General features: G+C 39.0%; 1 protein-coding gene and 1 long non-coding RNA gene across 4 annotated transcripts in view; both read left to right on the top strand.

Annotated features, from left to right (window-relative positions):
* LOC140739410 (uncharacterized) overlaps positions 1–23712 on the top strand; it is a 972090-nt gene that overhangs the window by 872844 nt on the left and 75534 nt on the right. The gene's annotated exons all lie outside the window — the stretch shown is intronic.
* The window catches only part of sh3tc2 (SH3 domain and tetratricopeptide repeats 2), a 103216-nt gene that overhangs the window by 74009 nt on the left and 5495 nt on the right, over positions 1–23712 (top strand). For all 3 annotated transcript variants that reach the window (XM_073067672.1, XM_073067673.1, XM_073067671.1), the window contains 10 exons: positions 4498–4690; positions 5532–5605; positions 9059–9254; positions 12261–12394; positions 14116–15789; positions 16930–17110; positions 17993–18143; positions 18831–18953; positions 19849–19999; positions 21881–22077. In XM_073067672.1, coding sequence (XP_072923773.1) covers positions 4498–4690; positions 5532–5605; positions 9059–9254; positions 12261–12394; positions 14116–15789; positions 16930–17110; positions 17993–18143; positions 18831–18953; positions 19849–19999; positions 21881–22077 — 3074 coding nt within the window. The remainder of the gene's footprint in view (positions 1–4497; positions 4691–5531; positions 5606–9058; positions 9255–12260; positions 12395–14115; positions 15790–16929; positions 17111–17992; positions 18144–18830; positions 18954–19848; positions 20000–21880; positions 22078–23712) is intronic.

Below are 23712 nucleotides of genomic sequence, written 5' to 3'. Positions count from 1 at the left end.
GGAGCATTCAGCAGGGGTCTGTGGGAGGAGCCACAGGAGCAGTCCAGACAGGTATATGTAGTTCACCACAGCCGGACTAATCAAGAATCTATCAACCTCTGCCTTAAATATCCATAAAGACTTGGCGTCTGCAGTTGCCTGTGGCAAAGAATTCCACAGATTCACCACTCTTTAGCTAAAGAAATTCCTCCTCATCACTGTTCTAAAAGGACGCCCCCACTATTCTAAGGCTGTGTTCTCTGCTCTTAGACTCACCCACCATAGGAAACATCCTCTCCACATCCATTCTATCAAGGCCTTTCTCTATTTGATAGGTTTCAATGATGTCACCCTCATTCTTCTGCATTCCAGAGAATACAGGCCCAGAGCCATCTAACAGTCTTCATATGACAATCCATTCAATCCTGGATCATTTTCATGAACCTCCTTTGAACCCTTTCCAGTTTCAGCATATCCTTTCTAAGACATGAGGCAAAAAACAGCTCACAATACCCGAAGGGAGCCCTCGCCAGAGCGTTTTAAAGCCTCAACATTACATCTCTGTGCTTTTATATTCTTGTCCTCTTAAAAAGAATGCTAACATTGCATTTGCCTTCCTCACCAGAGACTCAACCTGCAAATTAACCTTTAGGGCACAAGGACTCCCAAGTCCCTTTGCACTTCAATTTTTGTATTTTCTCTCCATTTACAGTATAGTCAACCCTTTTATTTATTCTACTAAAGTGCATGACCATACACTTCCCGATGCAGTGTTCCATCTGCCATTTCTTTGCCCATTCTCGTCATCTAAGTCCCATAGCCTCTCTACTTCCTCAAAAATACTTGCCCCTCCATTGATCTTCATATCATCTGCAAACTTTGTAGCAAAGACATCCATTCCATCGTCCAAATTATTGACAGATTATGTAAAATGAATCGGTCCCAACACAGACCCTTGTGGAATACCACTAGTCGCTGGCAGCCAGTCAGAAAAGGCTCCCTTTATTCACACTCATTGCCTCCTGCAAATCAGCCGCTACTTTATCCATGCTGGAATATTCCCTGTAAAACCATGGGTTCAAAGCTTGTTAAGCAGCCTCATATGTGGCACCTTCTCAATGACCTTCTGAAAATCCAAGTACACAATAACAATAGATTCTCCTTTGTCTATCCTGCTTGTCATTTCTTCAAATAATTCCAACAGATTTGTCAGGCAAGATTTTCCCTTGAGGAAACCATGCTGACTACAGCCTATTTCATCATGTTTTTCCAAGTACCCTGATACCTCATCCTTAATAATTAACTCCAGTATCTTCCCAACCAGTGAGGTCATACGAACTGGACTATAGTTTCCTTTCTTCTGCCTCTTTCCCTTCTCGAAGAGTGAAGTGACATTTGCAATTTTCCAGTCATCCAGAATCATTCCAGAATCTAGTGACTCTTGAAAGATCAATACTAATGCCTCCACAATCTCTTCAGCCACCTCTTTCAGAACCCTGGGGCATATACCATCGGTGCAGGTGACCTATCCACCTTCAGAACTTCCAGTTTCCCAAGAACCTTTTTTCTAGCTATGGTAACTCCACACACTTTATGACCCTGACACCTAGAACTTCTAACAGGTGTACATCCACTGTTCACCAGTGATGAAATAAGACCATAAGATATAGGAACAGAAGTAGGCCATTTGGCCCACTGAGTCTGCACTGCCATTCAATCATGGGCTGGTCTAATTCTTCCAGTCATCCCCACTTCCCTGCTTTCTCCCCATACCCTTTGATGCCCTGGCCAATCAAGAACCTATCTATCTCTGCCTTAAATGAACCAAATGACTTGGCCTCCACAGCTGCTCTGGCAACAAATTCCGTGGATTTACCACACTCTGACTAAAGTCATTTCTTGGCATCTCTGCTTTAAATGGACGTCCTTCAATCCTGATATCATGCCTTCTTGTCCTAGATGCCCCTACCATGGGAAATAACTTTGCCATATCTAATCTGTTCAGGCCTTTAAACATTTGGGGTGTTTCTATGAGATCCCCCCCTCATTCTCCTAAACTCCAGGGAATACAGCCCAAGAGCTGCCGGACATTCGTCATATGGTAACCCTTTCATTCCTTGAATGAATTAAAGTTTTGGATGGTAGAGGGCTTGCAGGTTGTTTTGTCCCGCTGTTGAGCCTCTTCAAAGTAGTTAAGCTGTTTTATCTTATTTTCAATAATTGTATTGGCTGCACTCTTTTCATTCCCAGGAACTTTTACATATCTCGTTCTCGGTATTATTTTTATTTCCATAGTTTGTCTTCTTTTGAACATTGGTGCTTGTTAGTCTTTGTTTGTGTGTGTTTGTGTATATATATATATTCTTTTTCATAAAATTCTGTTGTATTTCTTCTTTTTCCTGTAATTTTGTCAAGTTAATGAATCTCAGGATAATATATACATGTAGTTTGATAATAAATTATCTTTGAACTTTGAACCATATATTTCTGAAGTTATCAAGTTAACAGTGTGGTTTTGGGAGAGAAAAGTCAGGTCCTTTGCTGGGACTGAACCAGGGTTTCACCGTTTCTAAAGCAGTTTTTCTAGGTATTCCTGATTGCTTGCTTGAATGTGGAGATTTGATATTTAATCTGATAAGTATTAGTTAGATAGATTGATCTTAAAGTGGGTTAAAGGATTGACACAACATTATGGGCCAAGGAGCCTGTACTGTGCTGTAATGTTCTATATTCTAAACCATAATGTGAGACTGGCTGCTTCCTTGTATGGACTTGCCTCACTTTATCTCATTAGTACATTCTGTTCCTTGTTGATGGAATTTGCATTTTGCAAATGCCAGAAAGTACAGTCCAATCTTAACAAACAATACTTTGTGCAAAGCAAAACAATGGCGTTGCCTCACCTCCTACAGATACGTTGCCCAAAAGGCTCAGTCAAAGTGGAAATAACTAATTTTTGCTGGCGGTAGGCCAGCCCAAGTATTAATTGCCAAATCATCCTCCTCTTGATAAAAAAAACACATACCTTTCTGTTCGGTTGAAGAAGTTCTGACACTCGAACGAAGTTACATGCTGAAGTTGAGTATCACAATTGATACATAGCCCTCCCAAAACCAGCTGTTACCTTAATCAATTGTCGAATAGTCAGAAAACAGATCCATCACTGTCAAATTCATTGCCATCCTACAATGTACAGGTAAATACTAAGTAGTGCTCGCAAGTGAAACCCATGGCTAATTTCAGCCAGCTCTCTAACATTGTCCCCAGTTGGAATATTCTATTGATTGTATTGCATGTTTAGAATATATAGTAGCTGCTAAATGTTCTGCTTTGTATTTAAAATCTGATTCCATTAACGCTGATGGAACTAAACTTCAGGAGCAGAATACAGTGTGATGCTACTGCTATTCTACAGAAGTGCCTGAGAGACTGAATGCACTGTCAACTCTGTCTGATCAAGAATGGACACAGAAAAAAATATGAATTTAAATAATTAGCAGTTAGGTCGCACTATGCAAAAGTTGGAAATTATTAGTGATTTCAGGACTAGCTACCTTTTGGAGTTTAGGGTTTTGTTTCTTTTGATAATATTACTTTGCTTTATATTTATTTAAATAGTTTTTACTGTCACAAACAATATATAACAAAAAGTGAAACGTAAAAGACTGCAAGGAGATATAGGATGGCAGGATATGCCCACAAATGGCAGATAAAATTAATACTTAGAAGTGTGAAATTATGCATGTTTGCAGAAAACCAAGAAAAGGCGATACATGTTAATTGTCACAATTCTAAATGGTGTGCGGGAATGTGTACCTATATTTTATTTTAAAGTAACATTATCAGTTGAGAGAATGACTCAAAAAGCATTTGGGATTCTAGGCATCATTACTACAGACACAAACTACAAAAACAGTGAAATTGCAATGAACTTTTAATAAAACTCTGGTTAAATCACAAATGGAATATTGCATCCAGTTTCTGGGAAGATAGTTATGTCTAAGAGATTGCAAAAAGCAAGATACTAATATTTCCAGGAAATAAGGATTTCTTCTACAGGGTTAGACTGATGAAGCTGAGTTTGTTCCCTTGAAGCTAAATTCTGAGGAGAAATGATGCAGATTATACAACATCATGACTGGTTTAAGCAGAGCAGGTTAAGTGGAGCAGGCAAAGAGAAACAGCTCCCCTTAGTGGATTGATGAGACTGAAAGTGATGGGCAAAAGACTCAAAGGTAATGAAATGGGAAACTTTTCATACATTATATGTGAATGTGAATTGAATCTTTCTGCCTGTGGGATGGGTGAATTAATTGGGGCTTTCAAAAAGAAATTGCTAAGCAAATGAGAGAGAATAATTTGTAGTGCTATGGAGAAAGAGCTAGATTAGGATTGAATAGACTGACTTGCAAGGGAGTGGCATATTCTCAGTATGTTGATTGGCAGCCTCCTTTACCACAACAATTCTCTGACTTCATTAAAAGACATTCCAATACTATTATCTATTTCTGCATCAAGGTCACTTTTTCACCAGAGCCTTATCCAACATTCCAAAGAGTGAAGAGCAAGATCTGCACATTTGCAAGGAGGATCTCATCAAGGTTAAAGATATCGGGGATGACTCAAACTGGGAAGCAACTGCACTCTCAACCAATGAAAAGGGCCTCGTTCCGGTTTCTGCTCCGCAGGCTCTTCTCTACCCATTCTACCAGTATGGCAAAATTACTCTCACTCTTATTATATTTTCATGCAAAGCTAATTTTTTTATGTTATGAAATTGGTCTACAGAAGTTAGTACTTTGACAAGATTGAACATAAAGACCCAGAGACTACTAATCTATGGATCCCTCCTCCTCTAATATAGGATTATTCTCCTTAAGCGGAGAAAGTCCCATGTAAATCATACTCAAAGTCATCATTTACATCAGAGTTAAAATATAATTGTGTTACACTAAGGCACTGATGAAAGGCTTTCAGCTTGTTTGGTTGAAGGTGGCATCCAATAGAGCAGTCCTATTCCTTATTTCTTTATTTCCCTGTATCTCTGCAGCTTAATTTCTTGCTCTACTGTCACATGAACTCCCCTTTTATTCTTTTTCTACATATCTACACAATAGAAAAATTTACAGTTGCCTATTAACCTGCCAATACATCTTCGGGGTATGGGAGGAAAACCCACACAGTCATATGGAGAATACGCAAGCTCCACACAGACAACACACAAGGATGAAACCTATATTCCTCAGGCTTTGGAATCCCTGAACTTATTGAGTTGAAAAATATATTATTACTTAAATATTTTGCATCATATTTTCTTTTTTTGATAAATATAATAGTTGTGCTAAGGTTTGATTAAAATTATAATGTATCTATTTGGCAAAACTATAAGATCAGCTTCAATGTTAAGACCAAACTATTTTTTTTTTGAAAGGCTCAGAACAATTATTTCTTGGAAAAGCTTCTGCTGTTTTATTGTTGTATTTGTTTACGTCATGGATATTTGAGACCCATGAGTTGCTGATTAGTTATAGTGCACTTGAATTTGATCCCAGGTGGTTCCTGAAGACAAGAGCAGAAAACTTTGGTGGCTATGAGAAATGTAAACACCAGTTCCCCCATTCAATTGGTAAGCAATTTTTTAATTAACCTTGTGATAGATTTTCCATTTGTTAATGGGCAAGGTTGCGGAGAACTTGAGGGAAAGTTTATTTTGCAGATACTTGATATTTGGAGCTCTGCCAGAGATGGTGCAGAAGTTGGATAACATCACTATCTTTAGGAGATATTTAGGCAAGCTTTAGAATAGGCAGGATATAGAACAATTTAGTTCTAATGCAGCTAAATGAGATCAGTATAGATCAACAACAATTCAGCAAAGGATACAGTAAGCTGAAGCGTTCTTTTCTGTTCCAATGAATATTTTTGTATTTGTTAAATTATCTTTCTCTACTTTGATATATAGGAATGGAAGGATGAGGCAGTGGATTTTATATAGCAAAAGAAACTGTATTCAAAATTTAAAAAAAATTTGAATAATATGAATGCTTTTTCATTCTTACATTCATAGACAATGTGTTAAGTATCATTCTATTATATTTCTTAAAACCAAGGCATGAAACTAGCTATTAAGGACTGGTTTTTATTTGCCGGTGTCTTACCTTAACATTGCTGTCCATAATCTTAAATTTCAGGTGGCAAGGACACACCCTGAAGCTGGGTGAGGGTATTTCAATTCTGATGATGTCATTGACATGCTATGGTTTTGAGCAGGCCAAGGCTAATTAGTTCTGATGATGTCATTCTGATGATTCTGACATCATCAATTCTGATGATGTCATTGACATGCTATGGCTTTGAGCAGGCCAAGGCTAATTAGTTCCCTGCTATGTGTGACAGCTGGATCCCAGAAACCTGCTTCATTATAAAATTTCAAATTTCCTTGCAGGCCAGGTGAATCAGGTACACTCTTTAAGGCCTCCCTAGCTAAGTTAAGGCCTTCCTTGTAGAAGTGCATGCCTGTCATTAATATTGATCCAATCTATTCAAATTTACTTAGGGTAGGGCCTCTCAATGGGTCTAGGCAGACAGACATGCTATTACCATCAGGCGCATCTTTAACGATATCCAAGTTAAGCAAGTTAAATGGAAAATTTCCTGACGTGTCTGGTCATTTTACCACCTGAGCCCACTATTTATACTCCTGCCTGTGATTATACTTTAATGGCAGTTTTGGAAGGGGAAACCGGACACTGGAACCTAAGTAAGATGCTACATAGGGTTAACCACAAGGGATTCTGCAGAAGCTGCAAATCCACAGCAGCACGTACAAAATGCTGGAAGAACTCAGCAGATTAGACAGCATCTATGGAGAGGAATCAACTGTCAATGTTTCAGGCTGATACACTTCATCATGCCTTCTCCCCTTTCCTTTCCAGTCCCAATGAAGGGTCTTGGCCTAAAACATCCACTGTCTATTCCTCTCCATTGAGACTGGAGATCCTCCTACATTTTCTCTGTGCTGCCACATAGGGCTTTTGGTGTGCCAGCAGTGCGCCAGATGTTGTGGTGTGTGAAGGAAGAGAAGTGGGTGTAGTTACGGTTACAAGGGAGACGGTATTCAAAAAACTCAAAGACCCAGAAGTACGTAAGTCATCCAGACCCGATGAACTGCACCCTAGGGTTCTGAAAGATATAGCATTGGAGATTGTGGCAGCATTAGAAATGATCTTTCAAAAATCATTGGACTCTGGCATGGTGCCAGAAGATTGGAAAATTGCAAATGTCACTCCACTCTTTAAGAAAGGAGGTAGGCTGCAGAAAGGAAGTTATAGACCAGTTAGCCTGACCTCAGTATTTGGGAAGATGTTAGAGTCAATTGTTAAGGACAAGGTGATAGAGTACTTGGTGACACAGGGCAAGATAAGACAAAGCCAGCATGGTTTCCTTAAGGGAAAATCCTGCCTGACAAATTGTTGGAATTCTTTGAGGAGATTACAAGTAGGATAGATAAGGGGGATGTAATGGATGTTGTATATTTGGACTTTCAGAAGGCCTTTGACAAGGTGCCACACATGAGGCTGCTTGCCAAGTTAAGAGCCCATGGTATTACAGGAAAGTTACTAATATAGTTAGAGCATTGGCTGATTGGAAGAAAGCAGTGAGTGAGAATAAAAGGACCCTTGGCTGGTTGGCTGCCAGTGACAAGTGGTGTTCCGCAGTGGTTGGTTTTGGGACCAATTCTTTTTATGCTGTATATAAATGATTTAGATGATGGAATAGATGGCTTTGTTGCCAAGTTAGCAGATGATACAAAGATTGGTGGAGGGGCAGGTGATGTTGAGGAAACAGATAGGATGCAGAAGGACTTAGACAGATTAGGGGAATGGGCAAGAAAGTGGCAAATGATATACAATGTTGGAAAATGCATGGTCATACACTTTGCTAGTAGAAATAAATGTGCAGACTATTTTCTAAATGGGGAGAAAATCCAAACATCTAAGATGCAGACAGACTTGGGAATCCTTGTGAAGAACACCCTAAAGGTTAACTTGCAGGATGAGTTGGTGCCTCACATCCTGCCTGACAAATGCCATGCATTTATTTCAAGAGGTCTAGAATACAAGAGCAGGGATGTGGTGCTGAGGCTTTATAAGGCACTGGTGAGGCCTCACTTTGAGCATTGTGTACAGTTTTGGGCTCCTCATCTTAGAAAAGATGTGCTGGCATTGGAGGGTCCAGAGGAGGTTCACAAGGATGATTCCAGGAAAGAAAGAGAATTATAGGAAGAACATTTGATGGCTCTGGGTCTGTACTTGCTGGAATTTAGAAGGATGGGGGGGGGGACTTATTGAAATCTTTTGAGTGTTGAAAGGTCTAGAAAGAGTAGATGTGGAAGGAATGTTTCCCATGGTGGGGGAGTCTCGGACAAGAGGGCACAGCCTCAGGATAGAGAAACGTCCATTCAAAACAGAGATGCAGAGAAATTTCTTTATCTAGAAGGTGGTGAATGTGTGGAATTAGTTGCCACGTGAAGCTGTGGAGGCCATGTCATTGTGTGTATTTAAGGCAGAGATTGATAGGCTCTTGATTGGACATGGTATCAAAGGTTATGGTGAGAAGGCTGGGAAATGGGGTTGAGGAGGAGAAAAAAAGGATCAACCATGAATGATTGGCGGAGCAGACTCGATGGGCCAAATGACCTAATTCTGCTCCTGTGTCTTATGGTAATTTAGGATGCCAATATTTCAATAAGTTGCTTTTGGTAGGTTATTTATCATGTTCTGATACTTTCCAAGGTTTTGCCTGGATCTGCAACTGAAGACACAGGGCAAGTGCTGGATAAATCACATGTGATGTAATCCACTATTTAGTTACTTAGAAGAATAATTACCAAAACTGTGCATGTAACTTTCTTTTCTTTAGTATAGTATAGACAAGAACTTACTGAAATACAAGGGCAACATTTTTGCATGTTCATTGTGTCAGTATTCATGTAACCCAGAAAGACAGTTCAAGTGAATTAGAGAACTTCCATTGTTTCTCATACAGCTACTACTTACAAGTAACCTTTGTCTTTTAGGTACTGGCACCTGCATTGCAACTGTGGATTACAAAGCAGGTGAGGTGGATGAACTGTGTTTCAGTGAAGGAGAGAAGATTCAGATAATTGGCTTCCTTCTTTCTAACCTGAACTGGTTTTTGGGGAAGTCTTTCTCAACTGGAGATACTGGGTTTGTACCAGTAAAACACATGCGGCCTGAACAATTCAAACCACTGTGAGTAAAATGCTTCTGATTCAGATGAGTGTGAGTGTCAATCTGGATGAAGGGTCTCAGCCCAAAATGTTGACTGTTTATTCATTTCCATAGTTGCTGCCTGACCTGCTGAGTTCTGCCAGCAACGTGTGTGTGCCTCTGGATTTTTTGCATTTGCAGGATCTTTTGTGTTTTTGAATGTGAGATATGTCAGACATTAATACATATTTCAGAATGTTCGGAGGGCTTTTTAACATTATGTTTAGAAGTCAATTTCTATTTGTTATAATTTTCATGAAAATTTTGTGAAGGTAAAACTATGAGGAAGACACTTATATAAATGGAAATAATTATTTATTTTAACCAGTATATATTAATTCAATGTATCTGAACAGCAGACAGAAATTCAGTAGCAACGTGCCTGTGATTTTCCAATGCACATAGTGTATTGGAGAAGGTGAATTCCCCCCCCCCCCCCCCCTTTGGCTTTCTATCCTGGAAAATGCACAACTCCCTACTTCAGATATCAAACACAAGAGATACAGTTTTTTAATTCTCCTCATAGCTGTTGAGTAACTCACTGACAACAATTTACATTCAGTTGCCCCAAGTGCAGATTTGGCAGCTCCCTTGTAATGGATCAAATTCAGACTCCAATGTTAAGCTTTCAACCTAAATCTTCACAGACAAATTATTAAGATCATTACAAACAATTCTAACACTAATAAGCCAGATAGTTTGATTCAATGCTTGTCAGTCTTGCATGCATGAGCCTGACATGTTGGTTTCCTCTCGGGAGCTCCTCACATCCTTCCTCCCATGGTACTGTGAGCTCCACCAGGATGATTTCCTTGACTTTGGTGGACCACAGTATAATGTCTGGTGGAAGTGTGTTTGCACCACCTCTGTGAACTGCAGCTTCCTGCCCACATCGACCCTAATTTCCCATGATTTGGCAGTTTACAGCAGATTGGATTTAAGCCTCTTTGCTATGACTGGTGTGGGCCTCTCCTTGATGAAGATTACTGCCCTGTTTGCCTTTCTGCCAGCTGGTTTCTGGTTACACCTCTCCCACTCTGGCGTGCCAGCAAGGGACAGCAGGAACATGTCGTGGCGCCACCTATACCGTCCTTGTGTTAAAGCTGACGGTATGTGTGCCAGTGAACCCTGCTGACTGTGAAGTGGTGTAGTTAGGGTCCTTCCTCAGCCCCCATGCATGCAGCTGTAATGGTGTAGGAAGAGTGTCATACACCAACTGCAGGAGGAAAGAAATGCAGAAGGGCTCCAGTCTCCAAAGCTCTTCGCCGGTGACCTTGTGCTTGGGAAGATCCCATTTCATCCAGGCGCCAACTCCACAGTCCTTGTTACCTTCCTTCTGTCCTCACAGTTCCATACCTCTGCCTGGATCATGTCACGCCTTTCCTTCTGTCCTCACAGTTCCATACCTCTGCCTGGATCATGTCACGCCTTTCCGTTGTGCCTCACAGTTCCATACCTCTGCCTGGATCATGTCACGCCTTTTCTTTGTGCCTCACAGTTCCATACCTCTGCCTGGATCATGTCACGCCTTTTCTTTGTGCCTCACAGTTCCATACCTCTGCCTGGATCATGTCACGCCTTTTCTTTGTGCCTCACAGTTCCATACCTCTGCCTGGATCATGTCACGCCTTTCCTTTGTGCTTGCACGTCCCCATTGTTGGAAGTGTGCCGAGCCGAGCCCTTGCCATTTCAGACATGGGTTGCCAATGCTGTCTCTCAATTGCAGGGAGCTTACTGCCTGGTCTTTGGCCGAGTTGGCCGCCCACTTTTGGACCAATCTTGTTGTGCCTCCTGCTTGGTATATTAGCTTGTTCATTGGAGCCCCTCAGTGTTAACACAACTCTATACGTTGCCAGCTTGAACTCCTCCACTACCGATGACAATGGAGTTGTAGCTAGCCTGATTTTGTGTTGTGCCCCACTGAAGAAAAACTTGGGTAGATCCCCATCCACCTCTGCAGGTGCTTGTTGACTCTCCTCTCAATGCCTTCGACAGTGGTCATGAAAAACTCGCACAGCATGAAAAGCCAGACCAGGTCTCTAAGTCATTAAATTAAAGTAAAATTGCAAATGCTGAAAACTGAAATAAATATAGAAAATGCTAGAAACAGTCAGTAGACCAAACAACATCTGTGGAAAGTAAAACTGTTTTAAGAATGTTTGCAATTTTCTACTTTAGAGAGAAGTGGATAGTCAGTTGCTGAGTATATTCAAGGCTGACACTAATAGATCTGCTGGAATCAGGGAAATCTTGGTATCACTGTGAGAAAGTGTAATTGACAGAGAAGGATTGAGGGGACATCCTTGACTTTCTGGCTCGTAGAGTTGAACTCCTGATCTTTTGTGTAGTATCACCAGGCTTGAAGCCAGTAATTTGCACCAACACCACTTTAACCTCACTAACCCTAAATGGTGTTTGGTATAAATTACTGGCTCCAAGCTGGCGCAGTATCAACCAGCTATCAGGTATGCATGGTAAGAGGTTGATGTGGAATGGCAGTGTGATCCTGCCTGCAGGTAAATGTCATTGATGTCATACCTGCACAATTAATCTTTGACTTACTGGGGTGCTCTTCCTTAATGTGATTGAGTGAAAGGACCCAGTCAAAATGCCGGCAGGACATAAACTTTGTAAATTAATCATTTCGATTTTAACTCTATCATTCATTTCCTCCAGGGGTAAATTAAATTATCTGTTTGAATTGCAAAGTAATGGCATGTAAGGTATTTTAGTGCAATGCTAGGTATCATGGCAAGATAATGAAGATGTTTATCTTTAGCAACTCTGATGCTGCATTCCATTTCCCAGAATTACAGTTTTCAAGTTAAGATGTGTGTCATGATTTTACAACTGGCAATAGTTGGATTATAAATACCAGGTTTTTCCTCCTTTTTACTTTATTGGAAAGTGCTAAAGGTGTTTGGTGCTAAAGCTTAATGTATTCTGATGGCCTACCAGTGTTGTTAATATCTAACTTCTGATTCACAGAGAAGCCCACCTTTTATTCTTAAGTGAAGAAGAAAAATCTTCTTTGAACAAGTTTAGAAAACCTGATGAACGACATTGCATCAATCTTTTGAATAAGCTCTCCCAGAGTGATATCAACACTGTTTATCGTTTAGGTGTGTTTTCTTCCAACCTTATATTTTTGTGCTTAACATTCAGTCGTTAACTCCATCAATCACTTTCTCTCTGTTCCAAATGTGTGATTTATTTTCTGTCTGGGCACTCTTGGTTTTTAATCCTGTGTGGTGCACAGGGGATTAAAAGGCAATATGTTTTAAGAATGGAGCATCTTAAAGAGCAGAAGTTAGAAATGACCTGAAGATTTGAACCTTCAAAAGTGAGCTAAATGGTGTTCCTGATTGCAGTCACATTGATTAATGTGCTTGGGCTTTTTGTGTGGGAAGTTATCCCCACGAAACTGAAGTGTTCGAGAGTGAGTCTTGGGATTTGATGTCCTGGTTACCTGGGTAAAATGAAAGCAGGAAGCAAATGAGGAGGACTCAGTTCTTGTTTCAGGCTTTTGATTTCAATGTGTGTTTCTTTAGTGTTAAAAAGCAGTCCAGTAATTGTAAATAGGCTGCATGATGATTGGGTTCATAGCCATAACTCTCCTCCAAGTCAAAATACTGTGTTCAAAGTTGGACTTCAAAGTATTATATACAAAATCAAAGTTGTCAGTAGACTACAGTACAGAAGATACCATTGGCAGGCTAGCTAGATTCAGTGTAAACAGAAAATAGATTAATAAGTCCAACTATAATCTTACATCAGAACCAGTAGAAATTAGAGAATGTCTCGTTACACTGAATCTGGCTGGCCTGCTGATGGCATCTCATGTACTATATTCTACTTAACCTATCAATGTATATGATCAACTATGTGCATTTAGCTCTTAGGATCTCTATAGAATTGAAGAAATGTTATGCACAAACAAGAATGTAAATCTATACCCCATGATTAGAGATTACTGCTCAGTGCGGAGTTAGCTGGCAGTGCTTGTACTGTAAGGATGAACCCCTGGTTGGATTCCAAAAGGACAGCACGGGCTTTCACAGATTTCTCAGCTCTCTAACTGCAGGCCTGTGCCACATTAAAACAGTCCCATTGTAAAGGGGAAGGAGCCAAATTTATTGGCGTGTTAAAATGCATTTATTATTTTTATATACTCCATTGCGCTTTTAAATGTCAAAGACCAACACAAGCATTCAAGTTCAGTGATATTTTGACAGCTGCTGAAGCCTTATCAGTCTGGCTGGCTTCAGTGCAGGATAAGACCCTAACGCTAGATCATAACACAGTGCTGACATTGGCCTCCCAGGAGAACACTCCTCAGGAGACTGCTGCAATAGATGTAGTACAGTGAGCTGGAGGTCCTGGGCAACAGGAGAGTTGCCACAAGGTCAAATGCTGAGCCTGGTGAGTACAAGAATTAGTAAATTCCCTGATTTAACCAGGTTATATGTTGTTGCCTGTGTTATCACTTTATTAATATATACAGCATATGTGAAAAAAATTTCCAGATTTAGAATGTTAACAGGAATGAAACTGAAGGGGTTCTTGTAGACTCATCTTTCTTCAATCAACGGACATGTTACAATTATTAAAATTTGACTAACAAATTAAGCTAACTTACAAATTGTTGGGAATTATCTGCCATCAGCAGAAATGTACCTCATTTCTCTAGTGAATATCACAAATTAAGATTAATATCACTGTGACTATGTGCTGTGTGTATTTAGTACAACCACCAAGAGCCCTTTCTTTTCTTGCATGCTTTGATGAAATTGTGAATATTTCTGAATTACTAATTCTTCATTTTTTTTTCACATTTTCTTAGGGGAGTTATTTCCTTCCACGTTTGATCTGCGCCACCTATCTAACCCAGTGGGACTTCTTCACGACAATATTCCAGATAAGAGCCCTTCTTTCCATAAGGAATTAGAACAAGTCGTTCCAGAAATGGATCAACCCAAGCATCCAAGATTTTATATAGATCTTAATCTTGAAGATATGAGTGATCCTGAAGTGTTTGATCCAATGCTGAAATTTCTAAATCAAGAGGAATACATTCCACATTTCAAACATTTCTATGACTTGAATTTTTCCTTCATAGGCTCCATCTTGTATGGAGTAACTGAAGAGAAGGAAGTTTTACAGTATTTAGAAAAGGCAAGGGAGATGGCCAAAATGTACAACAAACATTGGGCATACTGCAGAATCTGTTTCCTGTTGGGAAGACTTTGTGCTAAACGACTCAGATTCTCGCAGGCCAGAGTGTATTTTGAAGAAGCAATGACTCTGATTCAAGGGACCTTTTCCGACTTGTATCTGTTGACTGCTTTATATGTGAACTTGGCGTCTGTGTATTTGAAGCTAAAAATGAAAGAAAAATCTCACACTCTTGTGGAAAAGGCTGCAACACTTCTCATGTGCATTCCATCTCATGTTTACTGTTCAGAGAATGAGTTGGAGATACTTTACATTCTCCTTAAAAGAGCAATGATTGCCAATGATTATTACCTGGAGGCACGTACCTGTTTTCTAATAGCAAAGCTTCTTCTGGAAAGCAGCAAGTCTGAAGAAGCATTAGCATTTGCTGAACATTTACAGTTCCTTTCAAATAGTTTCAGTTCACAAGGTAACATTGTCCCAATAGATGTGCATTTGATTTTAAGTTGCATATACAACAAAAAATGCTTATCACAGCTTGCCCTAGCAGCTTTAAGATTTGCTCAGCCTGGCTCAAGTTCCACATTGTTTGGTTCTTTGCAGAAAGCTGATTTTCTTATTGAAACAATTGTAAACTCTAGTACTCAAGGAATTTGTACTGGAGAAATCCCTCCACAGGCTGCACTTTATCTTCAAGAAGCTCTGGATATTGCATCAAGCAGTAGCAATGTAAACAGCCTGAGGGATTTGAACTTTGCATTGGCAAATTTATACCAGCAACATAAGTTATATAAAAAGGCAATTAATTACATGACAAAATCTGCAGAAGTAGCAAGCTGCATCAATGATGGAGGAACTTTCAAAGCTCGTCTTTCCCTTGCTTGGCTATATATTCTAAATAATCAGCCAACTATGGCATCAGAAATATTGAATTCCCTTTTAGAATCATCACTTAAGACGCATGACCCTATACAACAGGGAGTTGTTTATAACATGTTGGCACTTTCTCTAAGAAAGCACACCAGGCTAAAAGAAGCTGTGGAACACTGCCATAGTGCAATAATAACTGCTGAAGAAAGTGGCATAAAATGTAACCAAGCCATTGCGCATGCTAACTTTGGATCTCTAATTCTGCATTGTAAATTTCTTGCATTGCCCGGATGCTACCTCAGGAAATCTTTAAATCTGTATTTTCAAACGCAAGACTGCTGCTTGGAAGTGGGTTATGTGCCAATTCTCCTGAGCCTGGGACAATACTACATAGAGAGAGGCTTGAGAAATGAAGGGAGACTGCATTGTGAGCTAGCACTTCTCACTGCCATGAAAATCAATAATGTTCATTGTAAGTTTATCTTTTTTGGACTTTGTGCTGTGTTTTGGAATTGTGCATCTGGAATTTGCTCTTATAATGTTGAGAATTGAGTTTATTTTAAAGAAGATTTACGGTGTGCAGTAATCTGTTTCAAGCTGCTACTTTCACATGCTTTGAGTGAAAATTAAAGCAGAAGGTGGTTAAGTAGGATTTAGAATATTCTATTGTACTTTCAGGTGTGAATAGCTATGAGAATCAGACAGGAACATGGGCTTCAGAGACAGGATCATCCACAATCTTGTATGAATGGTTGAAAAACAAACAGAAAATCAGAATTAGGTTTATTATCACTGACATGTTGTCAGGTTTGTTGTTTTGTGGCAAGACTTAAAAATTACTACAAGTTACAATAAATTGTTAGTGCAAAAGAACTGTTGTTCATGGATTCATGGCCACTAAGTCCCATTCAATCTCTATTTCTTAACATTTTGGTCTTTCTCAAGCATATGAGGATTAACCTGGATAACACAAAACATAGGGAGATGTTACCACCTAGGACTGGGCAACATAGATCTATATTGGTAGCAAACCATCTACAGGCTCTGGACCATTCAAAGCATGTTGCAGTCAGATACATATTCTGTAATGTGAAAGAGAAAGAACATCAAATAAGTAATTAAAGAAAAATACGAGCAGTTTAAGGTTACCTTGGATAACTAGGTGTTGGAAAATAGATAGACTTGAAGCAGAGGACTAATGAAAGAAAACAAATTATAATGGATAACAATTAGAATACCAGAAACTGAGGGGAAAAAGTTGATAATTGAAAGAAGTACAGGAATTTATTCCGGAACAAGCTCAGGAAGCTGTTTTCCAGCATGTCCTAGAAATAACGTAGTTAGAATGTGCCTTAATCTGTTTTGATGCAAGTGATATTTTTGTTTATTGATCTACTTTGAAACACAACTCTTTAATGGTTTGATAAAGGACTCTTAATAATGCAGAAAAAGTGTTGCTGAGTTATATAAAGCTTCAAGCTTATACAAGTTATTTTCCTTCATCTCTACCATGTTAAGTTCTAACTTTCTTCAAATATTTCCTTAGAGCAATACCTGTTATTAGTGTTTAAGCTACCTTCCTTGTTCTCACATGAATGCATTTTTTATTTAGACCAAATCCAGGCTATTGAACAACTCTGCAGCTTCTATGAAAAGATTTTACATGATAAATTGCAATGTATTGTATATTATGAACACTGGTTGCTGCTGGCTCGTAAATTAAAAGACAAGGAACAGGAGATGAAAACACTGACCATTCTAAGTCATCATTGCTTTTTGTTCAACACAGAAAGGTAAGCCAAATGACTTGGAAGTCAATTACATCAATATCAAATAGACCAAGAACTCACGTGATCACAATTTACCAATCCAAAGGCAATCTCCATTATTATGCTGCTTGTTATCTTTTCATTGTATATGATCATATTTAACTTGTTGGAAATAAATCGTAAAATAGTTTTAATAACAAAAAGAAAATGTTGGTAAAACTTGTCATCTGTGAAGAAACAGATCTAACTTTTCAGATAATAAGCTTGTATTTTTAAAGACTCTATTAATTTGGAATTAATTTAGGCTATTTCATTATCTGTAATTAAAGAAAATTAAGATTTGTTGGCAGGTAAAGGTTGTTGAAGTCCTGTCTTCTGCTCAATACAGCACAGGCCAGCGATCACCTATATTGCTTGTTTGTAATTCTCAGGGAGTTCACAGTTACAACACTATCTGCTGCAGTTTTGACACCTTCTGGCTTGGAGATCTGCCTGCTGAGTCTGTGCCAGCTTGTACCTGCCTCAAGTACAACAGCCGCACTGAAATGAATTACAGTATTCGACTGCAAGAGAAACTTTACCTTAAACTGAGTGTGAGATATCTGTTTCTTAAAAAAGGCCCAGCAGGTTCTAAGAGATTCTAAATGATAGTGATTATGAAAGAGATTAATAAACATGAAATAACTGGCAGCTTTTACACTGCCTGAGCAAAAAGTTAAATTCTCACTTAGTCATTCTGAAAGAGCAACTGGTACTAAGGCTGAGTATGGCTCACCTTGGCCAATGCAGGAAGGAACAGCATGATCCAAGGCAACAGAAAATTTGCCTTTCTTAGATCTGGTTTCTCTTGCATCTTGCATTCAGTGATAGTTGAAATATTGCAAGTAAAATAATTTCAAACATTAGCTCCTACAGATCATCTCTAAGCTACACCAAGCAGAACCTGAAGAATTTTATTGATCTCGGAATGCAAAGCAAGGAGGCTGAAGCCTGGCTGATGGCTGGTAAAACCTACTACATGATGGAACAAGATGAACTTGTTGAACTATACTTACAGGTAATAGTTGCTTTCAGTTAACAATGTTAGTACACAGATCAATGTGTCCATACTAAGATAAAAAAACTGTAGCACGCTCCTCCAGGCAAGACCCACACACATTGTGATGTCCCAGCTTTGCTGAAATCTGACGGTGAAGTTGCCACCTGAGCCTCCGTTAACTCTTCAAGGATTTGATGTGCAGTTTGGTATGCTGCCAGGGAGTTGTATGTGTTAGGTTATTTTTGACTTAGCACCCACAAATGTAATCTGACATAGCTTTTGCAAGCCCATTGAAGCTGCAATTTCTCAAAAACTGGCTGAAGCATGCAGTTTATAGGATTCCAAAATTCCTATATTTAAAATTTAAGCCAGAAGAGACCGGTACTTCAAAATCCTTCATCTGCAATGGAGCTGATTACATTACTAGGTGAAAAGGATAGAAAATATTCCAATGTATATATATCCCATTAATGCCAGACAAAGGTGAAAATTGAATCCATTAAATCTGAAGATTTCTCCTCTTAAAGATGTACCAATGCATTTGGTCTTAGTGACTTAGGCTTTTACTTGACTAATGTTATGAGCCAGCTGAAAGAAATACATCTTCATTAATTGATTTATTCTTGTGGCTCTGACCAATTTCAATTTCATAACCTGTAGTATTTTATCAATTTGTATTTTTGATGATTCTTATGAATCAATAAGGCTGCTGTACAGACGGCTCAGAGAATAAAGAATACGCACTTTACCATGAAAATAAATGAAGAGGCTGGAGATGTGTTTTACAATGGACCCAGAGAGAGAGAGAAAGCAGTGAAATTTTATAGGGTAAGTGCATGAAAATATCTGAATATCATAACAACAAATATGGCTCTCCATTGCTGAGCTGCTGCTGCATATGGAGAGATGGGGGACAGGTCAGTGGGAGGTTCTCATTAGCATGGGACAGGCAAAATAAGCACCACTTCTTGCTCTGTGCCATTGTAAATAATAGCTTTGTTTTGAGGGGCAGGAGAATGGATTATCCAAACCCTTTGACCTGTCCTTGATAATTACCCAGCAAACCAGTGAGCAGGGGATGATCTGAATCACTTAATTTTAGCATTAGTTCCTTCGAGTGTCTATGGCATTTTCTTGCTTTGGGCTCCACCAGATTTTCTTTCATGGAGGATTTACCTGTTACATATTTAGAGCCAAAGAGCACTACAGCATAGAAACAGGCCCTTCAACTCCTTTATTCTGTGCTGATTTATATTTCAGGTATAAAATATTGCTATTCAAATAAGCTATTTTACCTTGCTACTTATAACAGATGATTGTGCCTGGACGTAACTTGACGTCCCCAACAATGATTTGAAATATGTTGGGATGGACTGTTTCTTGTTTGGAAATGGCATCATACAGCATCTCAGGTGCTAGATAATAGTTGGCCTCTGGTGGTATGTAAACTGTGGATGATGGAGCAGAACTCCCTAGGTAAAAAGGTTTAAAAAAGGAAATTCTGCTATTAAATGATGGTCAAAACATCCATGATGACGAAACTTCTGAACATGTACACAATTCTTTACAATTGGAGATATTTGTATCATCCACGTCAGTTTTGGGTCTCTTTGTTTAAAATATCTGAGAAAATATGTTTTGCTACAAAAAAAGATTTGCTCAGTAAGTTTGTACAGGCATACCTCTAACCTCGCTTGACTTGAATTTCTGAATTATTCCATAGGATGGGGCAGTACCCCTGGCCAGAATGACAAATGATTTTGACGTGGAGCTCAGACTCTTCAACAAACTAGCTGAACTTAGTATATCACTGAACAATCTAGAACGAGCCCTAGAATACGCGATTGCAGCTGTAAGACTCAGTATAAACACTGGTGAGTCATTTCTCATTGGTTAAGAATATGCTAAAGAAAGAGTTAATTTCCTTCTTTTATGCCTCATTTATATTTAAGTAATGAATCAAAATTGCTACTTTTGTGTTTCATAAATTGAATCTAACTATCATTAGGCATGTAACCTGATGTAATACCGTAATACTTCTACCTTGATTTGTTGGTCTACTAAAACTTTGAAATGAATAGTAGAGTCAAAGGTACTTAGTATATGTTGGGGTATCCATTATTATGAAGTACGCAGACTGGCAGCACCCATCAACCAGACTGCGTAGGTGTTGTATAAGCAATAACCTGGAATTAATCTAAATTGTTGCCAATGACTGCCTTTGTCATGGACAGATGTAAATTGTACATCAGTATCAGCAGTAATAGTGGTCGATCCCATTGTTGTATTATATGGACACCATAGTACAGTACTGGCCATTGGCTCATCAATGAAAATTTCAGCTGCTCATGAAGATTTTCAGTTATTGAATGTTGGATGTTTTTGGAATTTATACTATGTCATCCGCACTACAGCAGTTAATAATGTTCTGTTTCTGGCTAAGAAGCTGTGCAAATCACATTTTGGGCACAAGAATAATTCATGCTCCTAAGTGCTTGGTTGAGACAAAATATGCAGGATCTGGAAGTTAACGCATTTCATTCTGGGAAAATAAAATTGATTTTCAGTTGTTTAATTCTGGGGACAGTTGTTTTTTAAAGAAAGAAGGAGCTTAAGTACTCAAATTCCTGGGCAGCATAATTTCAGAAAACAATTTTCCTCTTCGGCGTTTCAAGGCCACCCTCCCTTTCTGAAGGGGTTGTGTTCTCATCCTTGTTATTTTGGACAGGGAAAGGCAGAATCTTGATGTGTAGATGATTATCAAAACTGACATGGATAAGAGGTACATTGGGAGACATACACTTGAGCCAAAAATAATTCTAAAATTTAGGATGATTGGAGTCCTATTTCCAAAGTCTTTCAAATCTGGCTGCAGGACCTATAATTTATAATACTTTAACTTTCATTGTTAGATGCTTTTAGGTTTGTATTAAGATTACTAGCATGTGTAGATCTATGCTGCCAAGTACAATCTGGAATAGTTAATATAAAAGTGGGTGCCTCAATAGGGTAGCATATAATGTGAGGTTATTACAGCTTGGGGCCTCAGAGTTCAGAGTTCAATCCTGGTGTCCTCTATAAGGAGTCTCTGTATGTCCTCCCCATGGAATGTGAGGAGTTTCTCTGGGTCCTTCTCTGGGTCCCACATTCCAAAGATGAATCAAGTAGTTAATTTGTTATTGTAAATTGTCCTGCCGTTAGGTTAGGGTTAAATTGGGATTGTAAGAAGTTGCTGGGGGTGTGGCTCGAACAGCCTATTCTGTGCAGCACCTCTAAATAAATAAATATAATAAATTTTTAAAAATATGCCAAGATAAGAAATGCAGCTAAAGCTCTGATAATCGTAAATGTATGCAGAATTAGAATTAAAGCTGTCTTGATTTTATTCATTGGGACATTTACAGTGTTAATTTCCGAAATGACCGATCTTGAGTGGCTGGCTACATACAAAAGGAAAACAGATGAGACTTACTTTCACTTCAACAAAAGGAATTGGCAGTAAAAGCACTTCCACTGAAAACAATAGGAAAAGACCCAACGTTTGAGGCAAAACAATATTAAGGGGAGAAAGTAATTGCATTTCAATAAATGGTTCCAGTGAAGGAAACTACATAGACACATTGAGCCAAATTTCTTTCTTCTGCACTGAATTTTATTTTCTTTAAACTGATTGTACAACGTTATAAATGTAAATTAAGCAATAGCTATTTTTCTTGTCTTCACTACTTCAAAGACATTTTTCATGTGATCATTAGGAGACCAGCTGAAGGAACGTGTTGCTTTTTATCGATTAGCCACAGTGTACTATTTGTATCAGCAGTATGAGATGGCTGAAAACTACTACCTAAAGGCACTGTCACTGAGTTCTCATCTATTGCGATCTCCAAAGGAAGCAAAGTTTTATCTGAAAACTTATTTCAGACTGGGTGATATTACACTCCACAAACTCAAGGTGAGAAAGCATTTCTCTATTTTTCAAGCTATTTAATGGGTTTGATATTCTCATATTAAGAACTTAGAGCTAGTGTGGGTGAATGGGTTGAGTACATTTGGGTGCAATAGCCAGCATGGAGGTGATAGGCTGAAAGGACTGTTCCTGTGCTCTGTGACTAAGACTCTTATAATGTGGTTCATGGTTGAATCAAAATAAAAGTCACCAAGTTTTTCACTGTTCTTAAGGAGTATTTATAGCTATGGTAGAAGATGTGATAAACTCCCATAGCTCACCTTTTCATTTTCTTTGTTGGTTATGAAACATAACATTGTCATACTAGGGATTTTAACTTTCCACATATGGACTGGGAATCCCATTCTGTAAAAGGACTAGATGGGATCAAGTTTGTCAAATGTATTCAGGAAAGTTTCCTTCATCAATACTTAGAGGTCCCAACAAGAGAGCGTGCAATACTGGATCTGCTATTGGGGAATGAGATAGGGTGTGTGACAGAAGTTTATGTAGGAGAACTCTTTGCATCCAGTAACCACAATGTCATTAATTTCAAAGTAAATATGCAAAAAGATAGGTCTGTTGAAATTCCAAATTGAAGAAAGGCCAATTTTGATGGTATCAGAAACGATATGGCAGGTGTGGATAGGGACAGGCTACTTTCTGGCAAGGCTGTATTTGGTGTGCGGGAGGCTTTCAAAACACCATTTGGCGAGTACGAAGCTTGTATGTGCCTGTCGGAATAAAAGGTAAAGATAATAGGTATAGAGAACCTTGGTTTTCAAGAGATATTGAGACCCTAGTTAAGAGAAAAGTTGCATAGCAGGTATAGGCAAGCAGGAACAAATGAGGTGCTTATGAAGTACAAGAAATGCAAGAGAACACTTTACAAAAGAAAACAGGAAAGCTAAAAAGAAGGGCATGAAGTTGCTCAAACAGCCAAGGTGAAGGAGAATTCTATGGGATTCTGCAGTTATGTTAAGAGCAAAAGGATTGCAAGGGACAGAAATGGTCTTCTGTAAGACCAGAATGGTAATCCATGTGTGGAGCTGAAACAAACAAATGGGGGAGATCTTAAATGAATTCTTTGTATCTGTATTCACTCAAGAGATGGGCACAGGAGTATATAGAAGTGAGGCAAAGTCACATCAGCTTCATGGACCCTGTACAGGTTACAGAGGAGGAGGTGTTTGCTACCTTGAAGCAAATTGGGATGGGGGGGGGGGCAGCGGGGAATAAATCCCAGGACCTGACAATTTGTTCCCTCAGACCCCATGGGATACAAGTGCAGAAATTGGTTGGGAGCTAGCAGAGATATTTATAAAATCCTTAGTGACAGGGGAGGTTCCAGAGGATTGGAGGTTATCCAGCATTGTTAAACTGTTTAAAAAGGCTCTGAACATAAATCAAGAAATTATAGTCCGGTGAGTCTGATCTCAGTTTTGGGAAAGTTGTTAGAAGGTATTCTACAGGACTAGGTACATAAGCTTTTGGATAGACATGGACTGTTTAAGGATAGTCAGCATGTCATCGCATAGGTCACGTCTAACCAATCTTATAGAGTTTTTTGAGGAAGTTACCTGGAAAGTGAATGAAGGCAATGACAGTGGATGTTATCTACATGGAATTTTGCAAGGCATT

Source organism: Hemitrygon akajei, chromosome 15, assembly GCF_048418815.1.
Source record: "Hemitrygon akajei chromosome 15, sHemAka1.3, whole genome shotgun sequence".
NCBI classification, from domain to species: Eukaryota; Metazoa; Chordata; class Chondrichthyes; order Myliobatiformes; family Dasyatidae; genus Hemitrygon; species Hemitrygon akajei.
This window is presented reverse-complemented; position numbering and strand designations above follow the sequence as displayed.